An 18,620-nucleotide genomic window follows, 5' to 3' on the forward strand; every position below is an offset into this window, starting at 1 on the left:
ATGTATGTGTGTGTGTGTTGTTTTGTCTTACTGACAAACTGAGTGAGTGAGTGAATAAATACATTTTTTTCTGAAGTTTTTTTTTTGTTGCTTTTGTTTTTTGTTTGTAATAGGAGGGAGCAACAAAGACAATAACTGGAAAACAAGAAAATGACATTGGCATTATTGAACGAGCTCCACAAAATCAAGCAAGCAATGACAATTTTATTTTTTTATACCAAAATAATAGAAGTGGTAAGTCAGTGAATATCTCTGAAAATATTTTTATGCTTAAACGCTATTATTTAGAAAATAACTTTATAGACCCAAATATAATGTCTACTTAAAAAAAATACTTTTTGCTATCTTTTTCCATACTATCAATTCTTTTTCCTGAACCTGCTTCAATCCTGAAATTCTATTTTTGCTATTACTGTTATTTTATTGAAATATTCATAAATGGATATAGTATATATTTTTACAATTTACAGTAAAAAATGTTCTCATATATGTGTCTGTGAATAACATTTTGTAGATAAGATGCCCACATCAGAATCAGGACGAAAAGAAGATACGAAATGACCTTCAAATACTGAGGTACAGTGTATTGTTGTTGTTGTTGTTGTTGCTGTTGTTATTTTAAAACATAAGTAATGAGTCATGTTAAAACATAAAAAGATGATTTGACTTTATTCTGTCACCTCTGCATGTGTCATAAGAAATTATTTTCAGACATTTATCAGAACATACTTTATAATCATGTGCCAACTAGATAACTATTGCATAGTGCAATTCTGCTAATTTGTAGGATTAATTTAAGAAGGCAGTGTAGAATAGTGCGAAAGAAAATAAGGCTTAGAAGTCACTAGGAATCTATTTGAGTTCTGAAGTTAAGTTTGTCTAAAAACTAAAGAATTTCTCTGCATTCACCTATGGCCAAATATATGATTCTGTGTATCTCCAGATTTACGAAAGCTCTAATTGGATTCAGAGAGAAAGAGTTTAAATTGTAGTCTCAGTCTTGTACAACTTGGAACTTGAAAAGATAATGCTTGGGACTTGAAAGTATTGGTATATTTTGATTATCCAGTATACAGCTGAAGGAACATTTCAGGAGCTGGATAAACATGAGAAATAGGACACCTGTAAAACTATAATAATAACAATTCGGTTGAGTAGTGTTTTCATAAGTAGACATTCTTTTCACAAAGAGAACTCTTTGAGTCCTTTGTGGCAGCCAGGTTTGCAGCCACATAAATGTCAAATAATAATGATGGATTCCAAGGTCACAACGGTGGATGTGGAAGAGATAGGTAAGGCCTCACCACTTAGATAGAAGCAGCAGCTGCATAGTAGTAACAGCAATGAGTGGATGTCAAAAGATAAGTCTGTATTTTGGTTCTGCCACTTACTAGCTATGGGAACTTGGAACAAATCATTTAACCTAATCAAATACCAGTAACCTTGTTTATAAAAATAGTGCTCGTATCTACCTCTTAGGTCTGCATGATGAAAAAATGTTGTAACAAATGTGAAAACACTTGTAAACTGAAAAGTCTGTATACAAATGTAAGACAAAATGATCAAAGTGGCATTGAAGTGAAGACAGTATTGGTAGGACAAGAATGGGGAGTAAGAACAGGCATGTGGATTTCTAATTGGGGGTAAGGGGATGATAACTTTCAGCAGGCTACTACTGAAAATTTTCCATAGAAATATAGCAGTCTGGAAAGGTAGACTTTTCTGATGAGATTTTAAATGTTTTGACCTGGAGTAATTTTTAAGATTGCAATTCTAACAGATTGGCTATAAAACAGATTTGTATGTGTTTTAAAAATTTATAGTAAGAGGCCGAGCACGGCGGCTCATACCTGTAATCCCAGCACTTTGGGAGGCCGAGGCGGGTGGATCACGAGGTCAGGAGATCGAGACCATAACACGGTGAAACCCCGTCTCTATTAAAAATACAAAAAATTAGCGGGGCGTGGTGGTGGGCGCCTGTAGTCCCAGTTGCTAGGAGTGAGGAGGTCTCAGCCTCAGCGGTGAGGAGGTTTAAAGCCTCAGCGGTGAGGAGGTCTAAAGCCTCAGCGGTGAGGAGGTCTAAGCCTCGGCGGTTTTGGAGAGTCACTGCTGCTAAAGAATCTATTTGGGATTGTAAAGTAAGGATAGATTTCGTTATTTCTTGCAAACTGTCTGAGAAATCCTTTGAGAGTGTGTGGTAGTAGGATAATGAAGTAGATAAACCAGGTATTTCAGTTCCTGTAGCAGTAGCCATTCCTAACCCTGTAAGTAGGGGTATTAGTTGTATGGCTGGCGGACTTGAGCTTTAAGGAGTACTGATGAGGTCTGATTTCCTGGGGCAATATTAATGTTGGGACTTAGAAAGACTAAGGTGCAGGTGCCTGTCCAGTTAGTGGGGAGGCAGATATAGGTTGATGTTCCATATAAGAAGAATATGCCTTGGCTGGGTAGACAGAACTGGTTGTGTATGTTAAAAAGGTGTATGAGTTTGTTGTTTTCATTTTCCCATACTCCTAGAGTACTTGCCAAGGTAGCTCCGGTGAGCCACTGGAAAGGGGTGTTGGGAGCAAACTGAGTGGCTCCCTGTGTTCTATTTTCCCATTGGAGAAAAAAACGTTTTGTATCTATTAGGAACCATTTGAGAAAATGATTGAAAAGGGGATAAGAAGGCATTCACTAATGGTGGGGGCGCTGCTGCAGGGGGTCCAGGGGTGAATGGTCATGCAGGGAGTATGTTTGCCATTACAAAACCTGGACAAATAGCTAATGTCACAAATAGCTAATGCATGCTGGGCTTAATATTTAGGTGATGGGTTGATAGGTGCAGCAAACCATTATGGCACACGTTTACCTAAGTAACAAATCTGCACGTTCTGCATATGTATCCTGGAACTTAAAGTAAAATAATATTTAAAAAAATTTTAAAAAGAAAAACCATATTATTACTGTATCTGACATCAAAAGAACATAGTATACTAAAAGTAGAAAGTTACTGTTTGTGAGATAAAATTTAATGTAAAGCAAATTTACCTTCTATCCTATTTCAAGCATATGCTCAAATAAATTAAGAACACCTTGCCAGTTTTAATTACTAAATATTTTGGTTTTAAAACTAAATTTGTTTCATTTTAAATTTCCATTTAGCCTGCAGGGGTGTCCAATCTTTTGGCTTCCCTGGGACTCACATAAGATGCACTAACACTAGCAATAGCTGATCAGCTAAAAAAAAAAAAATGTGAAAATATCTCGTAATTTTTTTAAGAGCGTGTCTTGCCCTGTCGTCCAGGATTGAGTGCAGTAGCAAGATCTCAGCTCACTGCAGCCTCCACCTCCTGGGTTCAAAGGATTCTCTCACCTCAGCCTCTGGAGTTGCTGGGATTACAGGCATGCTCACTGCCCCTGGCTTGTTTTTGTATTTTTAGCACAGATAGGGTTTTGCCGTGTTGGCCAGGCTGGTCTTGAACTCCTGACCTCAAGTGATCTGCCAGCCTTGGCCTGCCAATAGTGCTGGGATTACAGGTGTGAGCCACCGCACCCTGCAAAGAGCTTACAATGTTTTAATATTTGTCGGGCAGCATTCGAAGTTGTCCTGGGCCGCGGGAGCCCATGGGTTGAGACAGCATGATCTACAGCTTACTCTTCCCCAGATATTAAAACATACCATTAATTACCTTCCTTAGTTTTAAGAAAATAGCCTTTTAGCCTATGAGAAGCCAATTTGAAAGAGAAGAGATACAGGTAACAAGAGCCTAGGATAAACTGGGCATTAAATGTATCTCTGAGGGAAAATATTCCAGATTGAAATATACATCAATAAGATTGCTTTTACCTGCCCCTACATTCTTATTTACAGGATACTTACAGCGCTGTAGTAACAGAGAATTCAAAAATTATCTGAATAACTGTTTTTTAAAATTACTGTTATTCAAGCATTAAAGAAGCAAAACCAAAACAGCTTGTGTCCAGGGCTCCAATCAATCAAGCGACGGGAATCTCAGAGCAAGGGAACAGGCTCTGCTTGTCATGTTTTCTCATTTTCCTCTCTCAATTTTCCTGAAAATTCTGAAGGTCGCAGAGGTAGAGATGAAAATCTAAGGTCACCAAGACTTAAGAAGGCATGGGATGGTGAAAGCTATTTTTAATTATAGTGTTGACCTCCAGATCTACTGGCCCCGTAATCTTTGTATAAATACAGTAGGAAGAACGTTTAACATTTATTCATTTGTTTTATTCATTTGTTGGTTCTGAACATTGATGCTTCGTGCCTGTTGGGAGGGTGGGGCATAGGAGGCCTCTTGACGACCGCTGGGGGAGCGGGCACGAAGTCCGGGGGCGGGCGGGCGGCTCCATGAAGTCCAGGGGCGGTGGCGGGAGCTCTGGATCCTGCAGCGGGGGTGGCGGCAGCTCTGGGTCGTCCAGTGGAGGCAGCGGTGGCAGTGGCGGCAGGAAGTCGTCGGGCGGGGCGGGGAAGCCCCCGCCGCCAGTGCTCTTGGCCTTGGGGGGCGTGACAGGGCTGCAGATGGTGTCCCAGGACCTATGCACCAGAGCGGGGGGCAGGCTGGACTTGGGGGCGTGTGGGGCCGGGGGTGCTCCTGGCTCCTGGTGGTTCCTGAGGGCTGGCTTCCTATCCTGCAACCCAGTGACAGCAGCATTCATTATTTTAAAATTTTTGAAATTTTAATTTATTGTTATTAATTAATGGACACAGGGTCTCACTCTGTCGTCCAGGCTGAGTGCAATGGCACAATCTGGGCCCACTGCAGCCTCCACCTCCTGAGCTCAAGCGAACCCTCCCACCTCAGTCTCCTGGGTAGCATTCTCTATTCTTGACAAAACAGCCCCAGTGGACAGGACCATGCCATAGATAGGTGAGTCTCTCTGTCTGCCCACTGGGGAGCCTCCGTCCCTCAGTCACTGAGAGCCCTGGTTGTTCATGAGCTCATCTTTGCTCTGGAATAGGGAAATGACTTTCAATGGCCTTTATTATTATTATTATTATTATTATTATTATTATTATTATTGAGACGGAGTCTTGCTCTGTTGCCCAGGCTGGAGTGCAGTGGTGCCATCTTGGCTCACTGCAACCTCCACCCCCTGGGTTCAGGCGATTCTCCTGCCTCAGCCTCCCAAGTAGCTGGGACTACAGGAGCTGGCCACCACGTCCTGCTAATTATTGTATTTTTAGTAGAGATGAGGTTTCATCATGTTGGTCAGACTGGTCTCGAACCCCAGACCTCATGATCTGCCTGCCTCTGCCTCCCAAAGTGCTGGGATTACAGGCATGAGCCACTGCGCCTTGTTTTTTTTTTTTTTTTTTTGACAGGATCTCGCTGTGTCACCCAGGCTGGAGTGCAGTGGCGCAAGCTTGACTCACTGCAACTTCTGCCTCTAGGGCTCAATGATCCTCATGCCTCAGCCTCCTGAGTAGCTGGGATGAAAGCATGTGCCACCATGCCCAGTTAATTTTTGTATTTGTTGTAGAGATGGTTTTTTGCCATGTTGCTCAGACTTGTCTCCAACTCCTGGGCTCAAGTGATCTATCTACCTTGGCCTCCCAAAGTGCTGGAATTACAGGTGTGAGCCACCTCACCCAGACAGTTTACCTTTTCTCAACTGCATGAAAGTTGGCTGGTTCACCGGGTATAAAATGAGCCCAGTAGCCTCTATTATGACATGTGTCTCAGGTTGTGATGAGATCAAATGAGATACATATATGAGTTCTGAAAAGAAAAATCACCAGCGTGCTATTGGTAGAAACCAGAGCGCCAAATGTGGCTGAAGTCTAATAGAGGTATAGCCCTTCCTCCACCAATACTCGAATAGATAAGGATAATTTGGGTGTATATAATGAAACGTCTCCAGGCAGCTGGATTGAATCCCTCTGTTTTAGTGATAATTATCATTCCAATTGACATTTCATCAGGGTTCCAGTTTATTTCTTCCTCTGCTTAATAGCCTCTTGACACTGAAAATTAAATTTGGAAGTTTTTTTTTTCTAACAGTGCCTTCTGATTTAGTTTCTATTTTAGTTTATTTACTTAGCATGATAAGCTAATTAACTGGCGATGTACATTTTCCTTTTTAAAAAATCTCTGAACAGGCAGCTTGGGAATTGGTGTTCACATATAGTTAAGTGATTTCTATTCTGGGATTCTTTTATTTATTTCAGCATTTTTAAATGCTTTCCTTCGATTGGCATTATAGAAATAATGAAAATAATAATAGCTGAAAGTGCATTGCATGAAGAGATTGTCAGGCTTGAGAAGATAATGAAAACACTAAAGAAATAGAACTTTTACAGGCCTGCAGTGGTTGTCAAAATTATAAGAAGTTCAATAAATACCAAGATTTAGTTGTTTTCATGACTGGCCGATGGACAAAATGAAGGGGTGAAAGAAGTGAAAAACTGCTAAAGTGAAGCACCCTGCCTTTCCTAGCTGGGAGACATGCTGTTGTCACAGTTATTTCGGGTTGTTTTGAATCACACATGAGAAATATTCAACAGAATTTATACAGTCAACTGAGAGGTTTTGAACTAGATTAGTAACGAAATCATAATTATTAGCTATGATTTTAAGATAGATTTAAGTGAATCTTCATTGATCTATTTGGTTGAAAAAATGTTATGGAGGATGTCATCCCTATTGGCTATCATTTTACAACGTATTTTCTCCTTCATCACCCTGGGGATGTAGGTAGGACATCAGTGGGAACAATAAAAAATGCACATTTTTAGTGTAACCCTTTTTTATATTTGTTTCTTTTTTTTAAGACAAGGTCTTTATCATGTAGGCTGGGGTGCAGTGGTGTGATCACAGCTCACTGCAGCCTTGAAATCCTAGGCTCAAGCCATTCAGACACCTCAGCTACCCAAGTAGCTAGGACCACAGGTGCATGCCACCAAGCCTGGCTAGTTTTTTTATTTCTTGTAGAGATGAGCCCTCGTTCTGTTGCCCAGGCTGGTCTGGAACTCCGGAGCTCAGGCAATTATCCTGCTTCGGCCTCCCAAAGTGCTGGGATTATAGGCGTGAGCCACCGTACCCAGCCTGTTTTCTCTTTTTAAAAGAGCAGTTATTGGAACAATGCGAATGGTTGAGAACATGGGTTTTGGGGGACGGCTGACGGAATGTATGTCAGCTGCTTGCTGGTTTTACCTTGGATGTTTCAGCGTGTGTCTTGGCCTCTTGGAGAACAGCACTGACAGAATGTGCAGCCTGGGGCATCTGTCCATTGGGCTGGGCGGTGCCTTTTATAGGTCCTGAGAGGGAGGAAGCGAGAAAAGAAGAGCGAGTAAAGCATTTTCAACATTCTTGAAAGTTAATCTGAAAATAAAAGCAGTTTACATCTCTAAAGCAAAGAAAGATACTTGCCGGCTACTTCTTACAAAAATAAAAAATAAAAACAAAGCAAAGAAAGCAAATCACAGGCATGGCATGGTACACAAAACCTTACGAAAAAATGAGGTTCTGTGACAAAACTGTATAGGAGATTCAGCAGAAGATTCAGGAAGATGAGTGCGGTATTTGATAAAGCTCACCGAGGAGGGTCTGGATTAACTGGGATTGTGGAGAGGAATAGTATGCTTTACTTTTGAAAACCTTTTGATAATTGAAGAATAAACCTTGAAAACCAATTTTCTTTCAAAAAAATTGTATTGTTGATTTCCCTAAAATGTATTTATCTAGTTTCATACCATGCTGAGTATAGGAACAACTTTCGAACATTGTCTTCGACAAAGAGTATATTGGGCTGGGCGCGATGGCTCAGGCCTGTAATCCCTGCACTTCGGGAGGCCGAGGGCAAGCAGATCACGAGGTCAAGAGATTGAGACCATTCTGGCCAACATGGGGAACCCCGTCTCTACTAAAAATACAAAAATTAGCCCGGGGTGGTGGTGGGTGCCTGTGGTCCCAGCTGCTCGGGAGGCTGAGGCAGGAGAATGGTGTGAACCTGGGAGGCGGAGCTTGCAGTGACCCGAGATCACACCACTGCTCTCCAGCCTGGTGACAGGGTGAGACTCAGTCTCAACAACAACAACAACAAAAACGAAAAACAGATAAACAACAATAACAACAACAACAAAGAGTACATTGGACACAGAAACAACAGACACAGATTTGGACAAAATGTGCGGGTCCCTGAAATAATCTGGAATTAGATGTGAGTTTTTGTTTGTTTTGTTTTCCCCAAAAGTCCTGGTATTAAGATTTTATTTTCTTGCCTTTTAATTTGTCCTTTTGACACAAAGCTTGACTCATGGAAGGTCTGCAGTTGTTAGAGAATCAGATAGAAGAAGCTCTGTGTTGATTTCTCGGCTCTTCAGAAAGGATCCCGCCAAGGATGGCCACCTCTCCACACCCGGGCTGTTTCTCCTGCAAGTGAATTGCAGCCCAGCCCACACCAGAAGGTCTTCCGCTCCTCTCCCTGTGAATGCAGAGATGCTTTAGCCATGCTCGGCACCACCGTTCTGTCTAATATTCACAAACTGCCTGCTTATTTCTTCAACTAGTTTTCCAGTAATTTGAGTAACCCATTAATTTACATGACAACTCAAAGAATGACTTCAGGACATAAGAAAAAAAAAAGTGGGTGGGGAACATTGGCTGGGTTCTGCTGGCTCATTCCTGTATTCCCAGCCCTAGGGGAGGCCAAGGCAGGTGGATCACTTGAGGTCAGGAGTTCGAGAACAGACTGGCCAATTTGGTGAAATCCACTAACTGCTAAAAATACAAAAAATTGGCCGGGCATGGTGGCTCACACCTGTAATCCCAGCACTTTGGGAGGCCGAGGCAGGCAGATCACAAGGTCAGGAGATCGAGATCATCCTGGGATGAAACCCCGTCTCTACTAAAAATACACAAAATTAGCCAGGCGAGGTGGCGGACACCTGTAGTCCCAGCGACTTGGGAGGCTGAGGCATGGGAATGGCGTGAACCCGGGAGGCAGAGCTTGCAGTGAGCCAAGATCGCGCCATTGCACTCCAGCCTGGGTGACAGAGTGAGACTCTGTCTCAAAAAAACAAAACAAAACAAAAACAAACCAACAAAAAAAACAATTAAAAAATTTAGTCAGGCATCGTGACCCACACCTCTAATCCCTGCCACTCGGGAAGCTGAAGCAGGAGGATCACATGAACTTGGGAACCAAGGGTTGCAGCGAGCTGACATCGTGACACAGCATTCCAGCCTTGGTGACACAATGAGACTCAGTCTCAAATACAAGGATGATACTCAGGGGGAAATGGTGGGAAGGGGGAGAAAGTTAAGAGACTACAAATTGGATTCCGTGTGTACTGCTTGGGTGATTGGTGCACCAAAATCTCACAAATCACCACTAAAGGAGTTACTCAAGTAACTAAATACTACCTGTTTGCCAAACATTTACGAAAAGAAAAATTTAGAAGAAATTTTAAATTGTGCAAATTTACTGTCATACTTTCAAGTTACAAAAGCACGTCTATGATGAGACTTAATTATTCTAACGTTTAAAGAAATGAAGAGAACAATCAGAGTTTAAATAGAAAAGCTGTCAGACATTTCGTCTATAGCAATGAAATCTCTAGCATATATTTTGTATTTTGAAACTTAGTTTTCAGCCAGCCTGGGGGAAGAAGAAGAGGAAACAGAACTGGGCATTGGGGTATGTAGTGGGAAAGTAAGAAACCGGTTGGACACAGCAGGGAAAGAAGAAGGGGTGAGGACTCCAGGCAGAGCCAGTCCTCCTGCTTGGGGCCTGGGCATAGGAAAGCAAACGCCAGGCAGGAGGAAGGAGCCCCAGGCTGTGGATGCCTCTGGGGGAACCTTGGGTCAGCAACGGCCAGAGGAGCTCCTGAACTTAAGCAGTATCTGCCACCTCCCTACCTTTGGGTGTCTTCTGGTGGCCAATGTGCTGCTGTCAGGACCCTTGCTGGCTCCCAACTTCGACTGGGCAGGCTCCAAAGCAGTGGAGTTGGTGCTACTGCTACCTCCACCTTGTGGATCTCTGAGATGCAGGACGATTTCACCCATCGCACCCTGAGATAGCCCTGCTTATGGCTGGCATTGGGCGACAGTGTGTTCTAGGCACCTCTGCTCCTGTATGTCACGGCCTGCGTCTTTGCTGTCTGGACACTCGTAGATGTCAGAGTCAGAAGCTGGCTGTTGAGAACCCTTGTGCCAGCCCTGATTGGGTCTGGCTTTGGTGAATATTCGAAAGTTCAGTGTGGACCACGTGGGACACCCCTGCTGTTCTCGGGCAGCATGGGCCTTGGCTTGCTCCCGAGTCTGCATAGGTGAACACCTATTGCCTCTTCCTGGCAAAAGCATCACTGCCACGGGCAGCCCTGGGCCATGGAGCAGTATTGCACTAGCAGCCCGCATCCGTACCCTGAGCTGACTTGTCTGCTAAAAAATACCTGCCAACCTCTCCGGTTTATTTAGAACGGCCTGAATGCAACACACCTGAGACCTGTTACTAGGGGAGAAGAGAGCACAAATGGATTCATCCTCCTGCCACGACTGCCCAACAACTGAAGACCACCAACTAGGACCACCAACTAAAGAGAAACAACTGAGGGTACCAACTGAGGGCACTAACCAAAGGCAACCAATGAGGGCACCCACTGAAGGCCAGTTGCCCTGCCAACCAGACCACATACTGGTTAGAGGAAACAATCAGGCCCAGAATCCTTTGCATGTGTCCCCCTAGCTTGGAATTGAGAGCTCAAGCACCAGGCTCACAAGGCCCCACCCTGCCAGTGGACCTCCCCCACCTTTCATGCATTGCTGGCTGCTAGAAACTTTCAGGTTGCTCACTGTGATGAAGTTCCTAGGGATCATCACCTTACAATGAATGATGCTAAAATTACTGAAACCAAATCTGCCTTATGTACTGTCTGGGATTCAAAAAACCCTCTTTCCCCCATAACCTCTGAGATTTTTACAAACTAGAAAAATGACAGATTTCTGCAGGTGCTTTCAGAAAAACACATTGCCATGAGCTACACCTATACTATAATGTCAAATCATATTTCACATATATATACACATATATATTCAATCCACACATACTCCATTTACATTTTTTGAAAATAACACACATATTCAATCAAATTAACAAGAGTAATAGAATACACTTTCTAAAAATTATAGACAAAGTATAGCACAGTTTTCTAGTGATCATTTTGATACAGCAACTTAGAATCTATGCCTTGAACCAAAAAAGAGGCTTATGTAAGAGAAAAGCACCACATAATACAAGATTTTAAATGTGATCATCATTGCTACTTTTAGCTGGCAATTACCCACTAAATGTATTGTAAACTGCTCTGTGACTATGGTGACTCATTTAATCTTTGTGATCCTTGCTTTCATTATCTTAAAAATATGAGTAACACCATTTTATAAACTTGCTCTGAAAATTAAATGAGAGAAAAATAATCCTTCTCTATACATTGAACACTTACAAAATTACAGGCATTGTGTCCAGGTTTTTACACACTTACTTTATCGAAGCCTCATAACAATCCTATCTTTTAAATTACAGGCATTTTGCCCACACAAATTTTTACTCATTTACCTTCCGGAAGCCTCATAAGAATCCCATCTTTTATAGATAAGCAAACTGAGGCTCAGAGGAGTTAAAAACACATTCACGATCACATCCTAATGAGTGTTGGAACTTGGATTCAAATCCAGTTGTCTCTGATGCCAAAGGTGGTGCAAACTTAATGAAGACCAAGATATACCCAGTACATGGAAGGATCAAGACATGTGGATTCCCTTTCTCTACCGTCTTATGTATGAATTTCGATGGCTTTCATGGCCTCAGAAAAATCCTAAACTTCCTCCCAGGTTGCCTTGCAGTCCTTCCCTTCTTCTTGGAAATGACTGGGAATCTGCATATTTAGACCACAAGCATCTCCTTAGAAACAGGATTGTTGATCAAGAAACCAAAGTTTTGGCCGGGGATGGTGGCTCAAGCCTGTAATCCCAGTACTTAGGGAAACCAAGGTGAGCAGATCACCTGAGGCCAGGAGTTTGAGACCAGCCCAACCAAAATGGTGAAACCCTGTCTCTCCTAAAAAGAATAAAATTAGTTGGGCCTGATGGCACATGCCTCTAATCCCAGATACTCCGGAGGTTAAGGCAGAAGAATTGCTTGAACCCAGAGGGCAGAGGTTACAGTGACCTAAATTATAGGTATTGTATCCAGATTTTTACACACTTACCTTATAGAAGCCTCATAGAAAGCCTTTCTTTTAAATTACAAACATTTTTGCCATGGTTTTCATACATTTACCTTATGGAAGCCTCATAACAATCACATCTTTTATAGATGAGAAAACTGAGGCTTTGGATGCCTCTGGGGAAACTCGCGCCAGCAATGGCCAGAGGAGCTCCTGAATTTAAACAGTATCCGTCGCCTCCCTACCTTTCGGTGTCTTCTGGTGGCCAATGTGCTGCTGTCAGGACCCTCGCTGGCTCCCAAATTCGATTGGGCAGCCTCCAAAGCAGTGGAGTCCTGCGCTACTACCACCTCCACTTCATGGATCTCAGAGCTGCAGGACAGCTTCACCCACCGCACGCTGAGATAGCCTGGCTTGCAGCTGGCATTGGGGAACAGCGTGTTCCGGGCGCCTCTGCTCCTGTATATCGCGGCCTGCGTCTTCGCTGTCTGCATGCTAGTAGACGTCAGAGCCACAGGCTGGCTCTGCAGAATGCTTGTCCCAGCCCTGATTAGGGCTGGCTTTGGTGCATATGCGACAGTTCAGTGTGGACCCCATGGGGTAAACTCTGCTCTTCTCAGGCAGCTTGGGCCTTCACTTGCCCCCAGTTCTGCAGAGCTGAACACCTCTCGCCTCTTCCTGGCAAAAGCATTGCTGCCACGGGCAGCCCTGGGCCATGGGGCAGCAATATGCTAGCAGTCCTCACTCCGTGTCAGCCCCATAGCATGACCTGACTTGTCTGCTAAAAAACCCTGCCAACCTGTCCGGTTTATTTTAGAAGGGCTTGGATGCAATAAACCTGAGAGCTGTGACTGGGGGGAGGAGAGAGCACAAACGGATTCATCTTCCTTCCACCACTGCCCAACAACTGAAGACCACCAGCTGAGGGAACCAACTGAGGACACAAACCGAAGGAAACCAATGAGGGCACCCACTGAAGGCCACCAAGTGAAGGCCGGTTGCCCTGCCAACCAGAACGCATCCTGGTTCAGAGGAAACAATCAGGTCCAGAATCCCCTGCAGGCATCCTCACAAACTTGGAACTTGAGAGCACAGGCACATGGCTCACAAGGCCCCGCCCTGCCAGTGGCCCCGCCCCACCTTTCATTCATTGCTGGCTGCTGGGACCTTTCTGGTTTCTCACTGTGAAGAAGTTCCTAGGGATCATCCCTTACAATGAACAATGTTAAAATCACTGAAACCAAATCTGCCTCACGCAGTGTCTGGGATTCATAGAATCCCCTTCCCCCATAATCTCTGAAACATTTACAAACTAGAAAGAAGAGAGATTTCTGCGGGTGCTTTCAGAAAAAAACGTTGCCATGAGCTAAGCCTACTCTATAATGTCAAGTCGTATTTCATATATGCACATATAAATCCAATCCATATACATTCAATTTCCGTTTTTGAAAATAACAAATATGTTCAATCAAATTAAAAAGACTAACAGAAGAAATTTTCAAACATTTACACACTAAGTAAATCACATGTTTCTAATGATCACTTTGATAGTGCAACTTAGAATCTGTGGTTTCAAAACACCAAGAGGATTATGTAAGAGAAAACCACAACATAATACAAAGTTTTCAATGTGGAAATCATTGCCACTTTTAACTAGAAATTACCCAGTGAACGCATTGTGAACTGCTTTGTGACCTCGGTTATCTATTTATTCTTTCTGATCACTGGTTAGATTGTTTAAGAAATATGACTATCAACAATTTTATAAACTTCCTCTGAAAATTAGATGAGAAAAAATAATCCTCCTTCTCCATATACTGAACACTTAAAAAATTATAGGTATTGTGTCCAGATTTTTACACACTTACCTTATAGAAGCCGGAAAGAAACGCTCTCTTTTAAATTACAAAAATTTTGCCATGGTTTTTACACACTTACCTTATGAAAACCTCAAAACAATCACGTCTTTTATAGATGAGAAGACTGAGGCTTTGGATGTCTCTGGGGGAACCTTGGGCCAGCAATGGCCAGAGGATCTTCTGAACTTAAGCAGTATCTGTTGCCTCCCTACCTTTGGACGTCTTCTGGTGGCCAATGTGGTCCTGTTGTCAGGTCCCTCGCTGGCTCCCAAATTCGATTGGGCTGACTCCAAAGTGGTAGAGTCCGTCGCTGCAGCCACCTCCACCTCATGGATCCCAGAGGTGCAGTACGACATCACCCACCACACCCTGAGGTGGCCCCCTTGCGGAGGACACTGGGGGACAGCACGTCCCTCTGGTCCTGTTTATCGCAAGCTGCGCCTTCACTGTCTGCACCCTGCACCCTCGTAGATGTCAGAGACACAGGCTGGCTCTGCAGAACCCTTGTGCCAGTCCTGACTGGGGCTGGCTTTGGTGCACATGTGACAGTTCAGTGTAGTCTCCATGTGGCACCCCTGCTCTTCTGGGGTAGCTTGGGTCTTCGTTTGTCCCCAAGGCTGCAGGGCTCAACACCTATCGCCTCTTCCTTCCAAAAGCATGGCTTGCACAGGCAGCCCTGGGCCATGGGATGGCACTGCACTAGCATCCAGTACCACGTGTTACCCCTGTACCCTGAGCTGACTTGTCTGCTAAAAAAAACCCTGCTAACCTGTCTCGTTTATTTTAGAAGGGCCTGGATGCAACAAGCCTGAGAGCTGTGACTGGGGGAGGAGGGAGCACAACCGGATTCATCCTCCTTCCACCACTGCCTAACCACTGAATACCACCAACTGAAAGAAACAACTGAGGGAACCAACTCAGGGTGCTAAATGAAGGCAACCAATGAGGGCACCCACTGAAGACCACGAAGTGAAGGCCACTTGCCCTGCCAACCAGACTGTATCCTGGTTAGAGGAAACAATGAGGCCCAGAATCCTTTCCATGTGTCCCCCCAACTTGGAATTCAGAGCTCAAGCACCAGGCTCACAAGGCCCCGCCCTGCTGGTAGACTCACCCCACCTTTCATTCATTGCTGGCTGCTGGGTACTTTCATGTTTCTCACTGTGAAGAAGTTCCTAGAGATCATTGCCTTACAATAAATTATGCTAAAATTACTGAAACCAAATCTGCCTCATGTACTATCTGGGATTCATAGAACCCCCTTTCCCCCATAACCTCTGAGATTTTTACAAACTAGAAAAATGACAGATTTCTGCAGGTGCTTTCAGAAAAACACATTGCCATGAGCTAAGCCTACACTATAATGTCAAATCATATTTCCAACATATACATACACATACATATTCAGTCCACACATATTCCATTTAAATTTTTGAAAATAACACACATATTCAATCAAATTAATAAGAGTAATAGAAGACATTTTCTAAAATTTATAGACAAAGTATATCACAGTTTTCTAGTGATCATTTTGATACAGCAACTTAGAATCTACTGCTTCAACAAAAAAGAGGCTTAAGTAAGAGAAAACCACCACATAATACAAGATTTTAAATGTGATCATCATTGCTACTTTTAACTGGCAATTACCCACTAAATGTATTGTAAACTGCTCTGTGACTATGGTGACTCATTTAATCTTTGTGATCCTTGCTTTGATTATCTCAAAAGGATGAGCAACACCATTTTATAAACTTGCTCTAAAAATTAAATGAGAGAAAAATAATCCTACTCTCTATACTAAACACTTACAAAATCATAGGCATTGCATCCACATTTTTACACACTTACCTTATTGAAGCCTCATAATAACCCTATCTTTTAAATTACAAGCATTTTGCCATGGTTTTTACATACCTACCTTATGGAAACCTCAAAACGATCACGTCTTTTATAGATGAGAAAACTTAGGCTTTGGATGTCTCTGGGGGAACCTTGGGCCAGCAATGGCCAGAGGAGCTCCTGAACTTGAGCAGTATCTGTCACCTCCCTACCTTTGGACGTCTTCTGGTGGCATTTTGCCCACCCACATTTTTACTCATTTACCTTACAGAAGCCTCATAAGAATCCCATGTTTTATAGATAAGCAAACTGAGGCTTTGAGGATTTGAAAACACATTCCCCATCATGTCCTAATGAGCGTTGGAACTTGGATTCAAATCCAGTTCTCTCTGATGCCAAAGGTGGTGCAACTTAATGAAGACCAAGATATACCCAGTACATGGAGGGATGAAGACATGTGGATTCCCTTTCTCTACCATCTTATGTGTGGATTTCAATGGCTTTCACAGCCTCAGAACAATCCTAAACTCCCTCCCGTGTTGCCTCGCAGTCCTTCCCTTCTTCTTGGAAATGACTGGGAATCTGCATATTTAGACCACAAGCATCTCCTGAGAAAAGGTTTGTTGATCAAGAAATGAAATTTTTGGCCGGATTGTAGCTCAAGCCTGTAATCCCAGTACTTAGGGAATTCAAGGTAGGCAGATGACCTGAGGTCAGGAGTTCGAGACCAGCCTGACCTACATGCTGAAACCCTGTCTCTTCTAAAAGGACAAAATTAGTCGGGCCTGATGGTGCATACCTCTAATCCCAGCTACTCAGGAGGCTGAGGCCAGAGAATCACTTGAACCCAGGAGGCAAAGGTTACAGTGACCTAAATTAAAGGTATTGTGTCCAGATTTTACACACTTGCCTTACAGAAGCCTCAAAGAAACCCCCTCTTTTAAATTGTAAACATTTCTGCCATGGTTTTCACACATTTACCTTATGGAAGCCTCATAACAATCACATCTTTTATAGATGAGAAAACTGAGGTTTTAGATGCCTCTTGGGGAAGTTTGGACCATCCGCAGCCAGAGGAGCTCCTGAACTTAAGTGGTATCCGTCGCCTCCCTACCTTTCGGCATCTTCTGGGGGCCATTGTGCTGCTGTCAGGACCCTCGCTGGCTCCCACATTCGATGGGGCAGCCTCCAAAGCAGTGCAGTCCTGTGCTATTACCACCTCCACTTCGTGGATCCCAGAGCTGCAGGACAGCTTCACTCACCGCACCCTCCGCTGGCCTCGCTTCAGGCGGGCACTGGGGCACAGCATGCTCCGGGCGCCTCTGCTTCTGGATATTACGGCCTGCGTCTTTGCTGTCTGTACTCTCGTAGAAATCAGAGCCACAGGCTAGCTCTGCAGAACCTTGTGCAAGTCCTGGTTGGGGCTGGCTTTGGCACACATGCAGCAGTTCATGTGGACCCCATGGGGCAAACCCTGCTCTTCTCAGGCAGCTTGGGCCTTCGCTTGCCCCGAAGTCTGCAGGGCTCAACACCTATCGCCTCTTCCTGGCAAAGGCATTGCTGGCACAGGCATCCCTAAGCCATGGGGTGACACTGCTCTACCAGCCCGCATGCCATGTCATCTCCATACCATGACCCGACTTGTCTGCTAAAAAAAAACCTGCCAATGTGTCAGGTTTATTGTAGAAGAGCCTGGATGCAGCAAGCCTGAGAGCTGTGACTGGGGGAGGAGAGAGCACCAAGGGATTCTTGCTCCTTCCACCACTGCCCAACAACTGAAGACCACCAACTGAGGACCACCAACTGAGGATGACCAACAGAAGAGAAACAACTGAGGGTATCAACTGAGGGCACTAACTGAGGGCAACCAATGAGGTCACCTACTGAAGGCTTCCAAGTGAAGGCCAGTTGCCCTGCCAACCAGATTGCATCCTGGTTCAGAGGAAACAATCAGGTCCAGAACCCCCTGCGTGCCTCCCCACAAACTTGGAACTTGAGAGCACAGGCACATGGCTCACAAGGCCCCGCCCTGCCAGCGGCCCCGACCCACCTTTCATTCATTGCTGCCTGCTGGGACCTTTCAGGTTTCTCACTGTGAAGAAGTTCCTAGGGATCATCACCTACAATGAATGATGCTAAAATCACTGAAACCAAATCTGCCTCACGCAGTGTCTGGGATTCCTACACCCCCTTTCCCTCATCATCTCTGAAACTTTAACAAACTAGAAATAAGAGAGATTTCTGCAGGTGCCTTCAGAATAAAACATTGCCATGAGTTAAGCCAGCTCTATAAAGTCAAGTCATATTTCATATGTACACATATATATCCAATTCACATTTACATTTTTTAAAATAACACACATGTTAAATCAAATTAACAAGACTAACAGAAGAAATTTTCTAAAATTTACACACTAAGTACATCACATTTTTCTAATGATCACTTTGATAGAGCAACTTAAAATCTGTGGTTACATATCACCAAGAGGATTATGTAAGAGAAAATCACAACATAATACAAAAATTTCAGTGTGAAAATCATTGCTACTTTTAACTAGAAATTACACAGTGAATGCATTGTGAATTGCTTTGTGACCTTGGTTATCTATTTATTCTTTCTGATCATTGATTAGATTGTCTAAGATATATGAGTATCACCAATCTTACAAACTTGCTCTAAAAAGTAGATGAGAAAACAATCCTCCTTCTCTATATGCTGAACACTTAAAAAAAATTACACGTATTATGTCCAG

At 43.6% G+C, this 18,620-nt stretch overlaps 1 protein-coding gene across 2 annotated transcripts; it reads right to left on the minus strand.

Annotated features, from left to right (window-relative positions):
* Positions 1 to 237: 237 nt before the first annotated feature.
* Positions 238 to 18,300, minus strand: LOC107000079 (amyloid beta A4 precursor protein-binding family B member 1-interacting protein-like). Of its 2 annotated transcripts, XM_015146662.3 has the most exons (4): positions 9,861 to 18,300; positions 8,222 to 8,424; positions 7,155 to 7,258; positions 238 to 4,629 (listed from the first exon to the last, which is right to left on the minus strand). In XM_015146662.3, exons 2-4 carry the CDS (start codon positions 8,256 to 8,258, stop codon positions 4,228 to 4,230), a joined length of 543 nt encoding a protein of 180 aa, XP_015002148.3. In that variant the 5' UTR covers positions 8,259 to 8,424; positions 9,861 to 18,300; the 3' UTR covers positions 238 to 4,227. The 2 variants fall into 2 exon arrangements, with proteins under 2 accessions (XP_015002148.3, XP_077802161.1); XM_077946035.1 differs by having other exon boundaries at positions 8,222 to 18,300.
* Positions 18,301 to 18,620: the final 320 nt, after the last annotated feature.

The sequence above is a fragment of the Macaca mulatta genome, chromosome 9 (genome assembly GCF_049350105.2).
Source record: "Macaca mulatta isolate MMU2019108-1 chromosome 9, T2T-MMU8v2.0, whole genome shotgun sequence".
In the NCBI taxonomy this organism is placed as follows: Eukaryota; Metazoa; Chordata; class Mammalia; order Primates; family Cercopithecidae; genus Macaca; species Macaca mulatta.